The sequence below is a fragment of the Dreissena polymorpha genome, chromosome 10 (genome assembly GCF_020536995.1).
Source record: "Dreissena polymorpha isolate Duluth1 chromosome 10, UMN_Dpol_1.0, whole genome shotgun sequence".
NCBI lineage: Eukaryota > Metazoa > Mollusca > Bivalvia > Myida > Dreissenidae > Dreissena > Dreissena polymorpha.
In genome coordinates this window covers 64,783,912-64,807,407 of record NC_068364.1, presented here as the reverse complement: position 1 = coordinate 64,807,407, position 23,496 = coordinate 64,783,912, and the positions used below count along the sequence as shown (strand labels likewise).

Genomic DNA, 23,496 nt, shown 5'->3' with positions numbered 1-23,496 from the left:
GAAGGAAAAAAAACGCTGGAATGTTATATTTAATTAAATACCTTTGTTACTAGATTCAAGTTTTAAAGGCTTTATTTCCAACCCTTATATACTGATGAGTAGAAATTAGCATAAAACCTGAACAGACTTCAAGTTACTCGCAGGCAGTTCTGGTTTTATGCTGTTTGCACATTTTCAATTTGCCTCGGAGTGGGAAAGGGTTAGAATGATGAACATTTGGCAGAAACATTTGTGTTTGTGGGTGGGCAAAAGGGCGACTTATCTTTCTAATGAAATTAATACAAATAATTTTCGAACAAATTGATTATTTAAGGCTTATTCGGCTATTGGCCAGAGGAAATCCTATTGTCTTTGTTATATTTTATCTTGCCTATTGATCTTGTGAACACATATCAAAATGTCTATTTTTGAAATGTTAACGAATATTGTTGACTATATATATTTTATGTTGCCGAATAAATAGTGTTACTCTTAGATCTGTGTTATGGTACTTTGAAGGTAGATGCTGGTTCCTCTTTTGCATATAACCACCAAGTATAATCTAGGGGCACCAGTGCAACAGAAAGGAAACAAGACACTTGAAAATGAAAGCAAGGACATGGAACGATTTTTATGAATTACATGACACAAAGATGAAATCTAAAGAAAATCAAGCAACAATAATTGTACATGTAAAATAGTCGCATATTTCTCAGGTTTCAATAGTCAGTATCTATATTTGTAACTCCATTTCTAAGCAAAGTGGCTGTTATTTTCCAGCTATAACCTTTTCCCATTGACCGGTATTAAAGCTACATCTGTGACAAAAGATGATCCATTAGTAAAATGTTTCAAGTGTCAAGCTAAAAGCTGTTCCAATCATACAAGCTGACCTGTTTAACTTTTCAACGATTAGATTATCAGAAAACTGTTAAGTACAGGGATTTCAATTGAAACAGAATCCTGCTTTTTGATGCAAGCATTTTGCAATTTTCTCACTTTTGACTCATCCAAATAAATGATCTGCCTTGCATCATTTTGATGCAAATGTTACCAGACAGCTAAATAAATAATTAATTAATCCTATATAATACATTAAGCTTTATGATGCATGCATTTTGCAATTTTATCACTTTTGACTCCTGACAATTATCATCATTGCATTATTTTGATGGAAAGCCTAATCAATAATATCTGTCATATTATACAAATTGTGCTCAATCTCATAGAATTAATTTAAAATGTATACTAAAAAACATTTACCAAGAATTAAACTTGTATGCACAAACAAAACATATATGTGCTTCAGTATTTTGACCCGTTAAAATTACATCTGACCTATGAAACTTTGAAGTACGGGGTCATTCTACTCCTTGTTTTCAAAATTTATTGAAACCACTATACATAAGTACATAATAATGTTCTCTATAAAAAGTCAGGAGGCAAATCACCAGCCACAGGCTGTCTATTTGCAAAATTACCACCAAAAAGTCTTATTCATACAATACAAAATAATCTGAAACTGTGAGCAGATTCCTACACTCCATGTGAATGTTCATCACCCACAATAGACAGTTTGTGTTTTATGGTTTACACACATGTTTGGAGATCAGTCAATCAAGTATACATCAGATTCTCCCTTCAAATTGCGGTAAAGCATCTCTTTGTCTCATTCTATTTCTCCAAGGAAAATCTTTTTGTCACTTCCACAAGAGGCAACTGAAAAATATCAACAGAATATATTTGGTTGTTTTTACAGCATTTTTGTCAATGAAACAAGATATTTGGATGAGCACACAGTGAAGATATTTGGCCATTTGATATGAAGGGAGTTCACTGCACCTAACCAAAAACACATTTTTCTTTTTAAGATATATCCATTATATGCCCCACAACATAAAAGAGCATCCATAAGGTCATAAACTGCATCACTTAACTGATTGTAAATTACAAAACAAACTAACAATATAACTTTTCTCGAAAAGTAACAATGATTAGAGATGTTAATAAAAAGCATTTTTAGAAATCAAAGTTTTCAGAAAGAAATTACTTGAACATGCTGTGAAGATATCTCCCTGTCGGACAATCATGAACATGAGACTTGGAAATATGTTAAAATATCTTTTTGAGAGATCCATCCCCCTAAAGGAGAAGCTCAACAAGCTGCATCCTATCAGACACCCATGAAATTAAACCATTTCCCACTCAGATGAACATTCTGACTCGTTTGTAGTGCCTTAGAAATTCCAATGAATTTTAAGACCTTTCTTACTACATTCAAGTTTTAAAGGCTTATAAGCAGCAAACGACATAAAACCTTGACAGTTACTCGCAGGCTGTTCTGGTTTTATGCTGGTTGCATAAAGCCATTTTCACTTTGCTTCTGAGTGGGAAAGGGTTAAGAGTGCTGCAAGCTAAGCTAAGCTCACCAATGGGTTCCTCGGGGTGGAAGACGACCTCGTTCACAGAGCCCGCATGCCCGGGTAGCTTGTAGAGGATCCTGCGGGACGTGGTGTCCCAGATGTACACAAACCGGTCCCCGGAGCCCGCCCCAACCTTGCTGCCATCTGGTGCCCAGGCACAACGCAACAGGTTCTGGGGATATAAAATATTCCCAAAATAAGAAATAAATGCCACCCGAGCTTTGTGTTCTGACACTCTAAATTTTTGGAAACTCCCGTTTTTAGTCAAAATAATTATTTTTGGTAACTCTGATTATTCGGACATGGGGGTTTTCATCAACAATTATCTACTCTAAATTGTCCGAAAGTTTATTTTACAAAGCTATTTTACCAGATTTACAACCTGTTTTATTTATCTGGTGACACTTTGATCATGCGTTTTTACAACCAGGTTAAAGTCATAAAACCTTGTAGAAGAATGTCCCAAGGCAATGGACCATTACATTTGCGTTATAAGGTAAATAACTGTGTATTCCGGTAATAGAAAATGGTTTCATCAAACAGCTTAAAGTGAAACATGTATACAATTGATTTACACTATAGCTGTTGTATTTTTACAAGCACGTGCTTTTATTCGTTGAAATAATTTACGCTATTCAAATTGCGCATCTATATAAAATTGTTAATGCAATATTTAAATTTTTCAAACATCTGTATATTAATTTTCTAAACGTTCGGACACCACTTTAAAAGAAATAAAATTTGTGGATCTAAATGTTTCAGATACGAAAAAAATTATTTTTTTTAAGTGTCCCAAAAATTAAGAGTTATTACACTTACTCCTAAATAATATTTAAATGGAAAAACCTTGACAATATGCACTGTAGCACTTTGAGACAATTATTCTGTAAAAGTTTGACATAAATGGAATGCAAAATGTAGGAGACTTTTGCCTCGATATGTTCTGGGAAAACTGGACTGAATGCACGTTCATGAAGTGGTGACCCAGAAAAGCGTGTGAAGTCCACACAGACTGATCAGCAACTACACTTCTCGTCTGCACGCAGAGAAACTGTTATGGGGTTCATAAAATGTTTACTTCGTCAGAAACATGGCGATTTCTGTTGAAAATAATAAGCCTTCATATTTATGAACAAGACTATTGCCAAGCAATATATGTCCCCTACCAGCTCCACCATTGTCAATTTTTTTTAATTTATATATATATATATATATATATATATATATATATATATATATATATATATATATATATATATATATATATATATATATATATATATATATTTGTTGCCATAGCAATAAGAATTTTTGACATGGGAACAAAATTAAGCTAGAGCTTTGTCACAGACGTGACGTATACCCCCACGTGCCACATTGACACAGACTATTTTGCATGCTGTCTTCACAAATCAAGAAAATGTAATTTATGGTAATTTTTAAGAATTATTATGCCATTATTATTTACAGCCATTTTGACCTTTGAACTCTTGAATTTTTTCCCATGACATGCCGTCCATTTACTGTGAACAAAATTAATGTACAGAGTCATTTTAAAATCTCACAATGAATGACATAGTTATGGCCCAGACAAAATCATATATTGCCATTTTTGACCTTTGAACTAAGAGTGTGACCTTGACCTTGGAGATATCTACGTAATATTTTGCGCGACACACCATTCAATGATGGTGAACAAAAGAGCCAAATGATTTAAAAATCTTACAATAAACGACATAGTTATGGCCCGGACAAGCTCATTTATGGCTAGTTTTGACCTTTGAACTTAAAAGTGTGACCTTGACCTTGGATATATCACGTAACTCTTTCGCGCAACACACCGTCCAATGATGGTGAACAAATGCGCCAAATGATTTTTAAATCTCACGATGAACAACATTGTTATGGCCCGAACAAGCTCATTTATGGCCAGTTTTGAGCTTTGAACTTTAAGTGACCTTGACTTTGGAGATATTGATGTAATTTTTTCGCGCAACACACCGTACAATTATGGTGAACAAATGCGCCAAATGATTTTAAAATCTTAAAATGATTGACATAGTTATGGCCCGGACAAGCATTTGACCTTTGAACCCCAAGTGTGACCTTGACCTTGGAGATATTATCATACTTTTTTCACACACGACACACCACCCCATGATGGTGAACAAATGTACCAAGTCATTTAAAAATCTAACGATAAATGACATAGTTACGGTCTGGACAAACTTTCGGTTTAAAACACACTAAGTGACCCCGTGACCTAGTTTTTGACCTGGCATGACCCATATTCAAACTTGACCTAGACATCATCTAGATACAACTTGTGACCAAGTTTGGTGAAGATCGGATGAAATTTTGGGACAGACCGACAGACAAACCGACAAAGTGACTGCTATATAGCCCCCATTACCAGTAATGGGGGTATAATGACGTGCATAATGTCCATATTGCCATCTATCTGTTTCAAGTTTCATGAAAAAATATTAAGAACTTTTAAAGTTATCACAGGATCCAGAAACGTGTGACAGACTCACAGACTGATGGACACATAGAGCGCAAACCATAAGTCTGCTCCAGTTAAACCGGTAGGGGACTAATAATACCACATTATAGATTGCCTACCAAAGTAGGGCAGCTGTCAGTTACCAGCCATTTTTTATTCACTTAGTACTGTATAGCCTCTTAGATCAGCTTAGCATGCATAGGAAACGTTAAAGAAGGTTAACTTAACCGCCATAAAATGTTTAAAATTCTGTTTAATACAGTGCAGTATCAAATTCCACAAACCTTTTCAAATGTGTGTTGATGACCCTGCATAATTTTCACACATCGCTCTTGTGGGGCAAATGGACGTACATCCCAAATACGAACTGAAACATAAACAGGACGTCATAAGCTAGGGTATCAAAAGAGCTAAGTATTACAGATTGATGTTATTCATTAATTCTATGCCACAATTAAACGTTGGTGTCAAAGAGCTAACAATAGATTTTAACCATTTAAATAAGAGGCATTCCAGGAAAAAACGTTGGGGAAGGGGTTGAATGCTGATGTATTGCCATATGCAGCCAGCATAGCTACAGCCAAGCCATCACAAACCTGCAGTTTGGTCAGGAGATACCCTATCCGCTTACAATAACACTAGTGCGCAGGCTCAACCTGAGATACACTAATCATCAATGGCATATTACTTATGATGCATATCATAAGTTACTAGTTACCAGTATTATCCATGGAGTTTGTGAGAAGGTATGATCCATCTGGAGAAAGATGCATGCCAGTGACTGTGTCTGCGTGGCCTCGCATACGGTAGAGAACATCATTCTTACGAAGATCCCAGACCTGTGGGGGTTGAGAGAAGTTATGAATAAGAATTAAGAAATGCTTTTTTATGTTACATTTTCTTTTCTTTTTTGGACAATAAACAACAAAGGACGGGTCTGATTAATCAGCTGATTATTAAAATAAAATATAAAGGAAAATAATTTAAGTTAGCAACAAGTTAAGTCAGAATGTCTTTTTGCCTAGATTTCTGTCAGCACACAAATAATGAATAAAAACAAGAGATGTGTTCATTAGAAACACAATGCCCTCTATTGCGCTGCTTTGAAGCCATATATTTTACCTTTGACCTTGAAGGATGACCTTGACCTTTCACCACTCACAATGTGCCGCTCCATGAGATACACATGCTTGCCAAATATCAAGTTGCTATCTTCAATATTGCAAAATTTATGGAAAATGTTAACGTTTTCAGACGCACGGACAGACTGACTGACAGACGGACAGACTGACGGACAGTTCAAAAACTATATGCCACCATTCGGGGGCATTAAAAATTACGACACCTATGAACCAGCAGAAACCTTCAGCATGTTAATTAACATCTGCTATACTAACATTCAGCGAGTGATACCTTTATGTCATTGTCTATTCCCCCAGAGAATATCTGTTCAGAGGTATCCGAGAACGTTATCGATGTGACTTGGTATGTGTTCTGGAATGTCTGAAGGACACCTTTCTTTCTGCAGTCCCAGAGCTGAAAGAAGACAGGAAGAGAAACTTTCAATATCAAGGTCACTGAGGAAGCCATTACAATACATAGTTTATAATTAATTATCGGTATGACTAAATATTTGTCTAACAAAAGCTATTTAGAAACGTTGCCTTCATTTGGCTTCACACACTTTTGTATCTTTAAAAAAACAGCAGTTAATAGCCCACTAAAAAAATCTGTATGTTTCTCAACAAAATCATGCCTAATTTTGGTATAGAAAATCATAACCTACAATGGGGCTGCAAATAAAACTTCACAACCACTTTTGTGAAAGTGTATTTTACCTCCTGACTGTCATTTAAGTGTGGTTAATCCCTTAAAAGGTATTTTTAGAACTTCAATTATAGTGTGCTTACATACACAATGGAACTTGACTATAGAAAGAAATCAACAATTGTTCTTTTATATTAACTTTCTGGCAAGGTTTTAAATGGTTATTAGTAAAAAAACGAGACCATCGCATAACTGGTGCCAACGATCGGCTGCAGGTGCATTTTTGAATAAATGAAAGGTTGTCAGAATTTATTTTTTTAGAGGTCACAGTCACCTTAACCTTTGACCTAGTGACCCAAAAATGGGTGTGACGTGTAGAACTCATTAAGGTGCAGCTACATATGAAGTTTCAAAGTTGTAGGTGGAAGCACTTTGATTTAAGAGCCAATGTTCAAAACCTTAACAAAATGTTAAGGCTTAAGCACGACGCGGACGACACGACGACGGACAGGACGACAGACACGACGAACTGGCTATGACAATTGCTCAGGTTTTCTCAGAAAACAGCCAAGCTAAAAGCGCTTTCTGAAAAGTACACATACCCAATACTTACCATATCAGAATTTTTAACAAAAGTATGGGGCAAAAGCCATTACATTTTTCATGCTTTCAAAGGAACCATTATTATCTTCAGTAATGGCTACTGTTCCTTTCAGTCCTGATATTTGCCCCATGTATTTCTGTTTAGAATGTGGTCACCTTATTTAAACATTGAACTATAACGAGTGACAACGACTTTATTGAGAATTTTTGCTCTAAGGTTTTACAGGTCCTGTGTAACATCTGTAGCGTTAGAGTAAATTAATCCAAACTTCCTACACATCATATCGTGACAGAAATCACAAAAGTGAGATTCAAAACATTTACTTTTATAGTTTGGTCATCACTGCCACTGCAAACAAGCTGTGGTCCTCGCCTTGCAATACTGCAACAGTTGACAAAGCCATTGTGACCTTTGAACTTCTTAATTCTCGTTCCCACATCTACGTCCCATAATGACATGGTCTTGTCTGTGGCTGCTGATATCAATGATGTCCCATCTGTGGAAAACTGAATTTCCATGATGGCACCAGTGTGGCCTTTTAACACTGCAAAGTTTTCGCATTCCCCATACACGTTCCAGAAATCTGAAATCAGTGGACAATTTAAAATCTGTTAATTAAAATCTGGCTATTAGCATTTCATTATAACCACAAACTCTGCAACATGTATATAAAAATATAAAAGATCCATAAACACTCAAAATCAAAAAACTCCGATTATTAATTACATAATGAAATATTCATGAGAACTATGTTTACTAATGTTGATTGAAGCCAATCTCGCGTTCGCTCTTAAATGTTCTGATATCTTCGCTGGAAATTCAAATGAAATAAATTGACCCACAAAAACATATAAACGAGCATTTTGTATCTCATTTAATCAATGTTACCAAACCACATGTAGCTTTGAAATTTTGGCTTTTGCTATAAGGAACACTGATTTTGTACAGGTTAAGTTTATTTTACGAAGTATTCGTTGATTTTGATTTTGAGTGTTTATAAACCTTTAAATATAAGCTAAGTTTGTGCAGTAACTGTATAATAAAAGTATAAAAACAATTCATGATATAAAAGTCTAAGAGAAAGTAATGCTTCCAAAACATTTGATAAACCCAAGGAAGTGTCTACTGTCACAGTACTTATATGAGGCAACTTTTGATAACGTCTTTTCAACACAAGAATGCAAAATAGGTAAAAATGCTTATGATGACGGCCCGATATATGAATAAGGTAAATGATGAGATCCATATAAGCATTTTGTGCTAAGAAGAGCTAAAAACATGGGAATAATGCTTACAATGAAAACACTCATGCCTCTTAAAACTGTCAAAGAACCGTGACCTACATATAAGTCTATCAAAGCCTGCTGACGCCAGCATCTTTCCATCCGGGGAGAACTTGGTACAGAAAATATCTCCTTCATGGCCAGTCAACAGCATTATAGGCGCCTCTAGATTTGAGAGTCTCTGCATTCCCTGAAATAAGAAACAGCAAATAATAAATCATTTCAACGGATTGCAAGGTAAAATGGTGTTTATAAACATTTACTTAATATTGCATAATGAGAGTATCCAGTATTGGTTTATATGATTATAACCACACTAGTGATGTGGTACAATACCGTTTACAAGTACAACCTTCAGGTCAAGCTCTATGACCTTAAAGTCTTTTTGTTTTTCAGCGTTGCTGGCTAAGCCAGCTTTCACCTTACCTGGCCTTTGTAAGTGTCCAATTAAATTCAAATAAAATTTCCCCACGGCTAGACACGAATGAATACACTTCATTTATTCCATTGGCTGATTTGAGCATAATCCCCAAGAGCAGTGGAACATGAACGCGTCTTTGTAGTATAGCATGTAACACTATTTTACCGTGTGTTCAACATAAAACAATTTTATTTCTAATGAAAAGACTTGATGGATAGAACAGTTTTACACTCAACTCTTGACATCGATACAGTTTGTGTGTGCCTATTCATGTTCAGAGGATTGTCAGCGCAAGAGCGTGTGTACTTAAAGGCTATGTTCTCCTATTAAGTAATTACTTCCATATTGCTGTCTGTGAACTAGTATATTTAAGTTCATAAAAATATTGTTTTTCAGTATGCTGGTATTCGTTTTGGCCAACCATTTTTAATTGTTTTCGAACTTATACATTAAACATGTAAAAGTATAAAGTTTTAAACAAGCCGTTGTTCCAGCAGTGGATGCGTGACCTCACTTTAATGCATTGCATTCCAACCCGCAAGGTATCAGGGTCAGTTCGCAGCCAGTAAAATAATCATTATATAATATAGATGATTTCGCATGAACTAGGTGAACTGGAATTTTCTTTAGACCAGAAATATGTTAAATGAAGATATTCCGCGATATAATTATGGTATGTCAATAATAGATTCTTAATGTGTTTTCAACAATACCATGACCAATATTATTTTTTATTAATTTAACAAGAATTATTCCACCATATTGACCAATGTATTAAGCATGACCGCGATGATTTTTGATACTGTTAATAATCGAAACGATACTGTTAATAATCAAATCAAATAGCAATGCGGCAATGCCCGACAAACCACTAAAACAGGTTTGTTAGAAGAACGCGCGAATAAATATTCAAAATATGTATGGATTCCTTGCGTGTGGCAGGTTGTCTTATATGTTTAATTTCATTTCCATTCTTCTTTTGGTTTACTGTTTTGTATTTATAGATTTATGATCAGCAATATGTAATAATAACTCCGCCAAGGACGGTCCCTAGCCCATGCTGAAAAAGGAGGAGGGTTGGGCGTGGGGCTAGCAACCCCCACCCCGTGAAAAAATGCTTGCTACGGAAACGACAACAAGGAAACAAACGACAAACGGCGCCAGGAGTGAAGCAGACCAGGCAACTGGACTTATGAAGGATGGGGATCAAAGCCGCAAAGTATCCCCACCCCGATAGCAGAACTCTTGACGCCAAAGCGATGGATCAGAGTTGGATGTTGGAACGTGCGAACACTCTACCAGACTGGAAAGCTAGCGCAAGTGGTGAGTGAGCTGAACTGATACAACCTGACCCTTATGGGAGTAACAGAAGCATGATGGACTTGCTCTGGCAAGCAGAAGATGATTTCCGGAGAAGTCATCATCTGGTCAGGAAGAACTGACAACGACCACCGGGAAGGAGTTGCCGTCATCATCAGCAAGAGCAAGGCCAACACCGTGCTACAGTGGAAACCTGTGAACGAGCACCTGCTGTACGTCAGGATGAACTCCAAGTACGCCAAGCTGTCTGTTGTTGTGGGCTACGCACCAATAGACAACGCGGAAGAAGAGGACAAGGTTGCATTCTACGACGCCCTTCAAAGTGTTTTAGAGGACATCCCCCAACACGATGTGCTGATGTTGCTCGGCGACTTCAATGCTAAGGTTGGCTGCGAAACAAAGACAGAGAGAGGACCATGGGACGACATGGAGTGGGTGTGATCATCGACAACGGAGAGAGACTAGTCAACTTCTGCCAACAGAATGACCTGGTCATAGGAGGGACCCTGTTTGCGCACAAGGAGATCCACAAACTAACATGGACATCACCAGACGGCATGGACCCTGAACCAGATCGACCACATCATCATCAATGGTCGGCGGAGGCACTCTCTGCAGGACGTGCCTGTGATGCGACATGCAGACATCGGCAGCCACCATAGTCTTCTGGTGGCCAAGGTGACTTTGAAGCTCAGGAAAGCCAAGACAGGAGACATCAAGAACTAACGCTATGATGTGGTCAAGTTGAAAGATCCTAAAGTAAAAGAAGAGTTCAAGCTAACCCTCAGGAATAGATTTAGTATTTTGGAAGATGAGGCAGCACTGACCATCGAGGGCTTCAACAGAGTAATGAAAGAGACAGGAGAGGAAGTTCTAAGCTTCAGAAAGAGCAAGAAGACAGAATGGATTTCAGAAGAAGTGTGGTCTCATATAGAAGAAGACAAATCAAAAAGAAACTGCTGGACACCAAATCCCTAAGACTTAAGGAAAAAATTTCAAAGGAATATAGTGAGAAAGACAAGGTGGTGAAGACATCAGCCAGAGAGGCTGGCAGAGGAGGTGGAGACAGCAGCCGAGCACAATAACATGAAGACAGCAGTGCTCCAGCTAGGCCTAAATCGAAGGGCGCCGCGCCCTGCCCTCCCGAACCTCCGCCCTGCCCCCCCCGAACCTCCGCCCTGCCCCCCCCCCTCAAAAAAAAAAAAAAAAATTTTTTTTTTTTTTTTTTTACATATGATAATTCATAAATCTCTTATTACATTGTAATTAGTTTAATCCTCATTGTAGACATTATATTTTAATGGTTTAATAATAATGGGAATATTACAATTCTTTATAACATATAAATTAGATAGATAGATAGAGATAGATTTATTTCAACATAAAATGCATAGATTTACATGGCAGCATGTTATATACACACAATAAGTAATAAAAATTAACATGCAATACAGTGATTTTTTTTGCTCAAATTTACAGCCGAAATTCGGCTGCTTCCCAATCGCAAAAATACACGTTTTTTCCCAAAATTCTGACCAAAATTTCCCAAAAAAAGCCCAACTTCCAAAAAAAAAAAAAAAAATTTTTTTTTTTTTTTTTTTTTTTTAGAAAGAAGTCTCATATAACTTAATAATGATTTCTTAAATCTAGGTCTCAACTTTATTTTTTAAACATCTTACAAAATATATAACTTGAATTTAGTCATTTTTGTCCATAAATCATTCCCAAACTTGCCACTTTTATTGATTAAAAAAACCAACAATTTGACCAGACTCCTTTTCTAGAAAACTCCTTGAACATGCACTTAAAAACAATATCACTTCTGTTACTTATAATCCTATTTATAATGCTTCATTTTTCCCAATTTTATGGTTTATCGCGCTATTTTTCCCAATTTCACGGTTTGTCGCGCTAATTTTCCCAAATCAAAAGGCACAGGCTGTAACAAATTAAAGCAAAAAAAATCACTGCAATAGAAAGCATTCCAGAAACACCTGCGCGCTCGAACGTGCCCTTTTCACAAAATACTGCGCGTCGAAAGTGCCCTTTTCACAAAATACTGCGCGTAAAAAGTGCCCTTTTGACAAAAAAGCCCCCCTGCCCTTTTCAAATCCTAGCTGGAGCGCTGGAAGACAGTGTACCAGAACACTAGGAAGCTGAAGGGCGACTACGGCCAGCACCAAGAATTTCCCGTGAGAGCTGCAGACGGAACTCATGTCACTGTGGAAGAGGAGAAGCTGAAGAGATGGAAGCAACACTTCGAGTCCATCATAAACCGCCTAGATCCACCAACCCTAGCCAACAATCCTGAAGCTGAAGAGGACCTTGACATCAACCTCGGCAACATCACTGTAACGGAAGTCAATGAAGCCATCCATAAGCTGAAGAATGGGAAGGCGCCTGGCGACGATGGAGTGTGCCCTGAGATGCTGAAAGAAGAAGACACAGTGACGCCGCAGCTTCTTTGCCATTTTCTTCAAAAGATTAGAGAAAGTGAAGAAGCGCCAAGCGACTGGAAGACCGGCACCATAGTCAAACTGCCCAAGAAAGGAGACCTGGGGAACTGTAACAACTGGCGAGGCATCACTTTACTATCTCTCACCAGTAAGATCTTCAGCCGCATCATCCTCCAACGCATCACAACAGCAGTGGACGGTATCCTTAGCCAGGAACAGGCAGGATTCAGGAAAGGTAAGTCCTGTATCAACAACATCTTCGTCCTGAGGCAGATCCTTGCGCAGTCCCATGAATGGAATGGATTCCTCTACGTGGTTTTTGTGGACTTCGAGAAGGCCTTCGACAGCCTACAACGAGACTTCCTCTGGAAGATTCTGCGACATTATGGCATCCCTCAGAAACTTGTCAACGTCATCAGGTCCCTGTACAAAAACTTTAGGTGCAGAGTCATCCACAACAACCAGCTCACTGACCCATTCAAGGTGGAAACTGGAGTGAAGCAATGATGTATCCTCTCGCCGCTCCTCTTTTCAATGGAAATTGACTGGATCATGCGGCGCACCACAGAGGGAAGGAGGCAAGGAATACAGTGGACGCTGACCTCACTGCTAGATGACCTGGACTACGCCGACGATATCGGGCTACTTGCTAGCAGGAACTAGGACATCCAGCAAAAGACACAACAGTTGGCACTGTCAGCAAGCACCATAGGTCTTAGGGTTAACATTGTTAAGACTCAGGTCATGAGGGAGAACACCAGAGTGGGCGACCAAATCACCATCAATGGCCAGCCTCTGCAAGATGTGGACGAGTTCATTTACCTGGGCAGCAAGGTCACTACAGATGGAGACTGTGCAAGGGAGATCAACACGAGGATCAGCAAAGCCAACCAAGCCTTCGCGATACTGAAGCCCATCTGGAGGATCACAAGTCTTAGCATGCACACCAAGCTCCGCATCTTCAAGAGCAACGTGCTGAGCGCCCTTCTATATGGGTCTGACTGAATACTGGAAGACCACTGCTACAAACGAGCGCAAACTGGAAGTCTTCCAGAACAAGTGCCTGCGCCAGATCATGAAAGTCTTCTGGCCAAACATGATCACGAACATGGAACTGCGTGAAAGAGCTGGCGCAAACATCATAGCTGAGACAATCGCTTTGAGGAGATGGAGATGGCTAGGCCACATCTGCAGAATGCCACCCGACTCGCTACCCAGGGTGGCAGTGAGATGGACTCCACAGGGGAAAAGAAACGTGGACGACCGAAAGAGACGTGGCGCTGAACCATGGAGCGAGAACTGAAGAACAGAGGCCTCACTCTGCAGACAGCACCCGCAACAGCAGCTGACAGACCAAAGTGGCGCTCCCTTGCCGTCGCCTCAAGCACCAGACGGCGCAGAGAGGATTGATGATGATTGATGATGAATATGTAATAATGTAAAATAAGCCGCGAAAACTCCGCGTAACTTCTCGTACTGCGTGTGATGCAGCTTAGAACTGCACAGAAAAACACTATCTTTGATCTCATTCATTACTCTCTACCTTTCTCCAACTCCAACCACTATCAACACCGTTTATCTTTTTTAAAGATATTTCTTGTTTGGATTAACACAGGTCTCTCCCCAAGCAGGGCAAACAAAAAATCTGCAAGTCTTCTTGACCTGACAACTAATTTAGCTCAAGGTCTAGCTTAATATTCTGACATGTTTCTCCAGGATGAATGATTTATTATAAAGTATTGATACAAAAATTATATAATGCATTACACAAACTGAAAGTTGTGTTGACAATTCTGATCACATGGTCAATGCCAACTTAGAATTTGACTAAAACTCTAAACATGTGAACAAACAATGGCAGGGCTTTTTTCAGCTTTTTGGGAAGATAGCTCATGGCTTTGAAATTGGGAATTTTATCGGCATTTTCAAGAAATTGGGAAAATAAATTGGGATTTAAAACTTCATGAATGAGTTCAGCATCTAATCTTTAATCACAAATACCACCATGATCAACAGTTTTCCACATAATAAGCTCACACAAAGCATACATGCCATAAATTTGCAGACAGATTCCGGGACACTGTACAAAATTTTCCTGGACTTTGGCCAATTTTCCGGGACATGTATACATATAGCGATATATATATATAGACCGGATGGGACTACGCAGCCCTGAATGGTGGGCTAATTGTACATCATATTATAATTGCCTGGTTTAATTTGATGCAATAACTATACAATTTTGGATCAAAAAACATGCCACATGTCATGGATTTATACTAGCGTAACAGTACACTACGCGACCCGTGATTTTTGCCGCGATTCTCGCATCACCACAATTGATGCAACGTGACAAATCGTGGTGATTCAGAGCGACAAGAAAAATTGGGTGATGTCTCGGCGACTCCACGGTGACTGTCGCACGTGGAATCTTGCTGTTACGCAATCAGCGCGAATCACCGCAAATCACTGCAACCGCAGTGGCTCACCTTTTTAAGCGAGTTACGTTGAGGGTTACACTAACATGTACATGTAACATACAGTGCTCACGCTGCTGCCAGACATTTTGGCCAATGGCGATTATTTTATCCAACTGGCTATTATTTCTTAAAATTGTCAGAAAAAATGGCGATTATTTTATCCGCCTACATCAAAAAACAAATTGCCTCTAAATGTTATCCAAAGCATGCAAAACGCCTGCAAATCGGGCCATCAAGCAGGAAAAATCGATAACGAGATTACCTGTGTACACACTCGACCCTGTGTATTGTCATACATGCGTCAATACATTTTGCGACATTGTGGCCTAGAGCCTTTTTCTCAATCAGCGTCCGACAGCAGTGATATATTTCGGAATAAACATTTTTAATCTTCCCGTGCTTTACCAATTATCGGTAACTGTTTTATTTTTGTTAATTTTGCGCCAATTATAAATTAATCGTCATGAAATCGCCCCTTTATGTTGTCGGCTGGTTTTATTTTTCCATCCGTTTTTTCTGCAATTAGATAACGTTGAACATTGCTTGATGAAATAATTATTTAATCGCCATCAACTAATTATCCTCGTTATTACCGCTGTTTGTCGTCTGCTTTAACATAATGATTTCAATTTTTAACCAGGTTACCTGGTTTTCCCAATTCAAAGGGACCCGGCATATGCCATGGCCAGCTAATTTTAACACGTGTTTGGAATTACACTGAGGTGGTGTATTTTAACTCACCCGCTGTCACGCGCTGTAACTATAATTGATGTAAACATAATCAGCATTGCGAAAGTTTTATTTTTGGAATAAATCATTTACAATTGATATTTGCCTCTGCCTACAATATTGCGGCCGATGGCAAACGTCGTATTAAGAGATAAAGTAGTAGAATGATGTGCACATTTTAGATTATGCATATTAATATTTTATATTATGCATATTTCATGTGCACAACGCGTACAATTTTTCGAATTACCGTTTTCGGATAAAAAATTTTTTCGCCGATTATGATTTATTTTCGAAGTTCATAATAGCAAAAATAGAATGACGAATACAAATGCGGTGATACGGAAGGTGTGGTTTATAATATTTCAAGTTGTATTCACCAAAAATTGCAATTGGAAAAACTAACAAAAAAAGTATACTAGAAATTAGTAAGGGCTCTGGGTGGGTTGGGGCCTCTGCCCTTAATTCTTATGTGTATGTAACTGTCGCTGAGATCTGGTTTGATAAGTCACACCCACAACATTTATTGTATTCTTTATTGTAAAGCCATGATAATATTTTATAAGAAAATGACACACTGATATTATGTTTGTTTTATATATATATTTATATATATATATATATATATATATATATATATATATATATATATATATATATATATATATATATATATATATATATATATATATATATATATATATATATATATATATATTATAACTTAAATCCAATAGATAAACATTTAATAAAACATAGCTAAAATGAGATTCATTGTTTTTTCTTTCTTTTTGCCTTCAGTACCGTTTTGCAGAAAAGTCTGCATATGTTTTGGCTATTATTTTTTAAAGGAAAAAAATATGGCTATTATTTTCTGAAGGCCAGAGTGAGCACTGAACATATATGTATACACTTACATTATACATTGCAATAATAAAGCTTTTAATGTTGTTGTATACAATGGGCGTATTAGCTTAAATACTCCCGTTCTGACATGAACTTGATGAAGTAATGTCGGAAGCTTTAACGGCTCCAAATTAATATAACAGTGCAGAATGATCATGCAATAATTATTGAACATAACATGTAAACATTATTTAACTAATTGCATTAGCAGAATGTTTATTAAAACTTACAAGCAATTATATTCCAGGCCCGAATACACAACCACTGTTCAAATTCCATATTGTTGCCATATACATGTAGCACTGTGTAAATTGAAAGTTGCATAGTGTTTCGTCATTGGTCGGTTATAAATACCTTGTTCTTTATACATGGTATTTGATTTAGACGAAACTAATAATTTGGTAATTTACGAGAAATATGATATAAGTTTTCCATTTAAACTTTGATCTTACCATGTGTTTATTGACGTTATTAATTATGTTAAGACTTATTTTTGCATTTCATTAAAAATTATAATGTGTAGCCCTTTTGTTAACAGTGTTTAGCAAAATATTCGCGCATTCAGACACGGAAAATTGTTTAAGTAACACTTTCATTTAAAGGTTAAATGTCATCGATAGACTACGTCTAATTATTTGGACTAAATTATGCTATACTTATTTATTTTCTGTTTAAGGCTCCAATGCGAATAACTCGTGTTACTTTCCGAGCGTTGTACATACATTCACAATGCTTGATAAGCCGGATATACATTACTGTTCTATTTTTAAGTATATGTTGTTATGACATCGTGTTATATAATCATTGCCTATATATTAAAGCCATTTAACATTGTGTTTGTTTTGCTGAAAAAAAACGAGAAGATCAACGTAGCACTTAGCGTTTGCAGAGTTCAATAAATTTGATGATGATGTATAATGTACATGCATTTCTCTGGGTTTTCACGCCCCAATTAAAAAAAAACCTCAACATTTTTTTATTGTGTACTGTCCAGCGGATGATAGTGTTTGTTCTAGTGTCTAATTGGCACTCTTTGTACGTGTTCAAACTGTGAAAAAAATTGACAATCACAGAAACAACAGGATGGCGCTGCCAATTAAGTGCGAGAATGGATCAAAGGGCATTGACAAAAAATAACAGTTTGCATATATTTTTCGGCGTTTACTCAGATGGTCTCTCACAACAAAAAAACTTTACAAGTCAAGGTATTATGTTTTACTTCTTTCAGTAACGATACGGATACGGCGTGTTTGATTTGAAATGACTTTAAAAGAAATATCAAATTGTTGGTGATATAATTGTTTTAAAAATACCAAAGAAACATTTAACCTAAATCAACAGAATTCTATGCTTTGCGCTACACAGTTTGTATAAAAAAACAATACTTGCACGCTCGTATACCTTGACCTTGTACACTATCGCATAATTTTCGCGCTCTTTTATCGGGAAATATACATGATGACTATTTTGGAAGCATTTGTAAACGTCGTGTTAACATTCAAACATCGGAAGTGTGTTTCGGATTATAAATTATTATTCTCATTTGGGAATTTAACGGATCATTTATACTTATGGTATATTTGTTTTGAATTGATTATTAATTTGTTGCAACGCTTGACGTGTTGAAAAAATGTTTTGATAATATTATGCATTAACAGCACAATTTCCAGGAGGAAAACGTTTTTTTACATGAAGGCGTAAGACGCAATAACACGTTTTTTGTAAGATCGTATTGCATTCAATCTGAATTTAAATACACTTGTCCCACATTATGCACTGTACTCTTTACACTTCTGAAAAATGGCGTAGTCATATGGTTGTGTTAATGAAATTCTCTAACATATTTACCCACATAAATGTTAAAGATTATTTTTTTGTAAAATATGTTGTAATTATGTTGGATTATTTTATAATTGTGAACATAAGAAAAGCGTTATGTATACAGTTATCGATACGATTTGGTTTATATGCATGAATTGCCGAATCATTGATGACACCAATATCCACTTCGATCACAGCGAATCGCGGCGAATCATCGCAAAACTGAGGGGAATCGGGGCGAAGATTATCTTGCTCTCTCGCAACGGCGGAGTAATGAATTGCGTGAAATCGCAGTGATTTTCCACTCAAAAAGCGACACTGCCAATTAGGCAACAATCACGGGTCGCGTAGTGTGTACACTTTCTTCTGATATTGGGCTAGCTTCAGCAAACAGGTAAAGTCGACACTATAAAATCTGTTCGCTTAAGTAATTACGCTAGAGAACACGTGGTCGATTTACAAAATACAGGTGGATGTCTGATCCATCTAAATAAAGACCACATTCTTTACACAAATGTCAATATCGATAATTTACGGTTACCCCACCATATTTTATTATGAGGATAGCAAACTTACGCTTTGTAAAAGTGCACCATCTCTTTCGTTAACAGCTACCAATTCATTTCTAGGACGTTTTGCTGGAACTAATGCCCCGTCCATCGCTTTTCGTTTTGCGTCCATTGCTATACTTTTCAAGAAATGTCTCTAAAAGATGTAGTTTTCAACTCATGCCGATTTCAAGCGGATGTTGATTTAATGGTCATAACGGTCCAAGTCATAACGGTCTTAGGTTAATCTGGACACTACTACGCGTCAGTCTGGACACTACTACGCGTCAGCTCAGTCGTTAGTTATTGAGTTCCCACGACTTATTATTTCAGCGCATTTTTCAAATCTTTCGGAGAAAATAGCTTAACCAAATTTACATCGGGTGTAATCTTGACAGGATGTTCATAAACAATTCGAAACAATTACTAAATCAACACCCAAGAATACTAGTGTCGGTCACAGTATCATTTATGAATACAAATAAAGGTGGCTCATCTGTACATTAGCACATTACGTGCAAGGGGGGGGGGGGGGGGGGGTAGATAACACATGTACTTTTACTTCTAAACGGATTCGAATCATGAACGAAGATGTCAAACAGCATTTAACTTAAAAGCCAAAGCTTGTATTTTACTGTTCGAATCAGTTACATTTTTTTATTAAATAGGGCTACTTCTACTACTACTGCTGTTGCTGCTGCTGCTGCTGCTTCTACTACTACTACTACTACTACTACTACTACTACTACTACTACTACTACTACTACTACTACTACTACTACTACTACTACTACTACTACTACTACTACTACTACTACTACTACTACTACTATTGCTGCTGTTGCTGCTGCTGCTCCTGCTTCTACTACCACTACTACTACTACTACTACTACTACTACTACTACTACTACTACTACTACTACTACTACTACTACTACTACTACTACTACAACTACTTCTACTACTACTACTACTACTACTGCTGCTGCTGCTGCTGCTGCCGCCACCGTCGCCGCCGCCGCCACCACCGCCACCACCACCACCACCACCACCACCACCACTACTACCACTACTACCACTACTACTACAACAACTACTACTTCTACTACTACTACTACTACTACTACTACTACTACTACTACTACTACTACTACTACTACTACTACTACTACTGCTGCTGCTGCTGCTGCTGCTGCTGCTACTACTACTACTACTACTACTACTACTACTACTACTACTACTACTACTACTACTACTACTACTACTACTACTACTACTACTACTACTCCTCCTCCTCCTACTACTACTACTACTACTACTACTACTACTGCTACTGCTACTGCTACTGCTACTTCTACTACTACTACTACTACTACTACTACTACTACTACTACTACTCCTACTACTACTACTACTACTACTACTACTACTACTACTACTACTACTACTACTACTACTACTACTTCTACTACTACTACTACTACTACTACTACTACTACTACTACTACTACTACTACTACTACTACTTCTACTACTACTACTACTACTACTACTACTACTTCTACTACTACTACTTCTACTACTACTTCTACTACTATTACTACACCTCAACTAACAACAAGTACTACTTATTCTTCTACTACTGCTGCTACAACAACAACACCTACTACTACAACAACTACTACTACTACTTCATATATTTTCGTGACCCAATGAAACTGTCAACAATACGCTTACATTAGTTAATTAGTTGAAATTAAGTGTTGTTAAATAGATATCTCTTATTATTAACAACAAAAATATAAATTTTTACCACGAGAAGGGAGTTTATGCTACTTCATGGTGAAAAATATGTTTATTTTAAGAGCTTGAAAGAAATGAACACAATGACAATCCTTTTTTATTTTTCCTTGTTAGATGATATACATTTGTTTGGTTCTATGTTTAAATAAATATATCTGAAATATTTATGCAGCCTACTGGTACATTATTATTAAGATTATTTTATTATTATTATTCCCCGTGTTGTTTATCATGAGGAGAAAATGTTATTTATATACAAATAAAGCGTATTAAGACTTATAAAGTTACTTCAAGTAATGTATGTATTTATATGAATAATAAAGCCAATGACATTAATGTAGTAGGATTTCTTAAAGGATTGTCATTGACAATAATGTCAGATTAGCTGACGGTTTTCACATCGCAAAGAAGTGGCGACACCTTTTTTGGGGCCAGTGGCACCCCTGCTGTAGTAAAGGTCAATATTATTAAATATAGCAAAATAGTCTCCACTCAACATCAGGTCTTAAATGTTTTCTCGAGGGACATTTTTCAATGTACAAACAAACTTGATTGGTTGATTGCGAAAATATCTTTAATACTAAACAAACTGTTTGGGTTCGAAGAAAGCTACCAACACCGACAAGAACATGAACAATTTACCATTTGTTCTGTCCTCCAACATCTCTTGGTCTATTTTTAGTAACAATGACCTTGAACTTTACCAAAGTTATTGGAAATGCAATCTCAAGCTTGGTCTGTATAGTGTTACTAACTATATATAGAAAATATGTACATGCAGCTTGGAATTAATAAGCAAAAAATCACAGTTACGAAAAATGCATATTAAGAATAGATTTTCATGAAGCCCTGTGGCTTAACCAGCTTCCTCAAATTAATATAAAGGTACGAGCTTCCAGATTACCAGTACTTTCTACAAATAAGATTATATTGTATTGTATTCCTTAATTTACTTTTTTATGTTGGCGTTTAATGCCATCAAAGTAATTATACAGCATTTGTACCTCCTTATTTATTTAAACTGTATATTAATAGTTTTGTAAACGCAAAAAGGCAAGTCAAATTAAAATAGAAATACCAACAAGAGCTTGTAACAGTAGTGCCAAATCCCCGCCGAAATGTGTTTGCTTGTATGACAACATTTGTTTTAGAGAATAGAATAATAGTTGTAAAACAAATAAAGGGAGAAAATTAAACAAGAGATGTTACCATAGGATGACTTATGCCCCCTTTAAACGCTTGATAGAAGTTATGAGCTTTTTTCGAAACCTAAACACAGATTTCGAAACCTAAACGCGGACCCTAAGTTCAAGGTCAATGTCACAGGGGTCAAAATTTGTGTGCGTATGGAAAGGCCTTGTCCATATACACATGCATACCAAATATGAAGGTTATTTCTCAAGGGACATAGACGTTATGAGCATTTTTCAAAACCTACACGCAGATTTCGAAACCTAAATGTGGACCCTTACTTCAAAGTCAAGGTCACAGGGGTCAAAATTTGTGTGCGTATGGAAAGGCCTTGTCCATATACACATGCATACTACATATGAAGGTTATATCTCAAGGGACATAGAAGTTATGAGCATTTTTCGAAACCTAAACGCAGATTTCGAAACCTTAACGGGGACCCTAAGTTCAAGGTCAAGGTCACAGGGGTAAATATTTTTGTGGGTATGGAAAGGCCTTGTCCATATACACATGCATACCAAATATGAAGGTTATATCTTAAGGGACATAGAAGTTATGAGCATTTTTCGAAACCTAAACGCAGATTTCGAAACCTAAACGCGGACCCTAAGTTCAAGGTCAATGTCACAGGGGTCAAAATTTGTGTGCGTATGGAAAGGCCTTGTCCATATACACATGCATACCAAATATGAAGGTTATTTCTCAAGGGACATAGAAGTTATGAGCATTTTTCAAAACCTACACGCAGATTTCGAAACCTAAATGTGGACCCTAACTTCAAGATCAAGGTCACAGGGGTCAAAATTTGTGTGCGTATGGAAAGGCCTTGTCCATATACACATGCATACCACATATGAAGGTTATATCTCAAGGGACATAGAAGTTATGAGCATTTTTCGAAACCTAAACGCAGATTTCGAAACCTTAACGGGGACCCTAAGTTCAAGGTCAAGGTCACAGGGGTAAATATTTTTGTGGGTATCGCGATCGTGTGGGATAATAGAGGTACAAAGCGTTGTGCGTTCAGGTTCTTCCTTTTACTTCAGATTCAAATATAAACAATGACGTATATAAACAACAACAAAAATGGCGTGACGTCAGGGACGTAATACACTTACGCGCGGCGCGGCAAATAACGTTACGTTACATTCACAACATTCTGGGGGCCGCGAAAAGTTACAATTATTAACAATCAGAGGAGAATATGTATCATTACTTATGAAATCCTGAATCATTCGTGATAATCGTAAGATTGCAGA

The 23,496-nt window shown here is 37.1% G+C and overlaps 1 protein-coding gene across 1 annotated transcript; it reads right to left on the bottom strand.

Moving 5' to 3' along the window:
- Window positions 1-1,351: 1,351 nt before the first annotated feature.
- On the bottom strand, window positions 1,352-19,483 carry LOC127847867 (U5 small nuclear ribonucleoprotein 40 kDa protein-like). Its single transcript, XM_052380079.1, has 8 exons — window positions 19,272-19,483; window positions 8,623-8,752; window positions 7,603-7,862; window positions 6,322-6,444; window positions 5,627-5,747; window positions 5,193-5,275; window positions 2,409-2,574; window positions 1,352-1,698 (listed from the first exon to the last, which is right to left on the bottom strand). The coding sequence occupies exons 1-8, from the start codon at window positions 19,374-19,376 to the stop codon at window positions 1,649-1,651; spliced, it is 1,038 nt and encodes a 345-aa protein (XP_052236039.1). The 5' UTR covers window positions 19,377-19,483; the 3' UTR covers window positions 1,352-1,648.
- Between the last annotated feature and the right edge of the window lie 4,013 nt (window positions 19,484-23,496).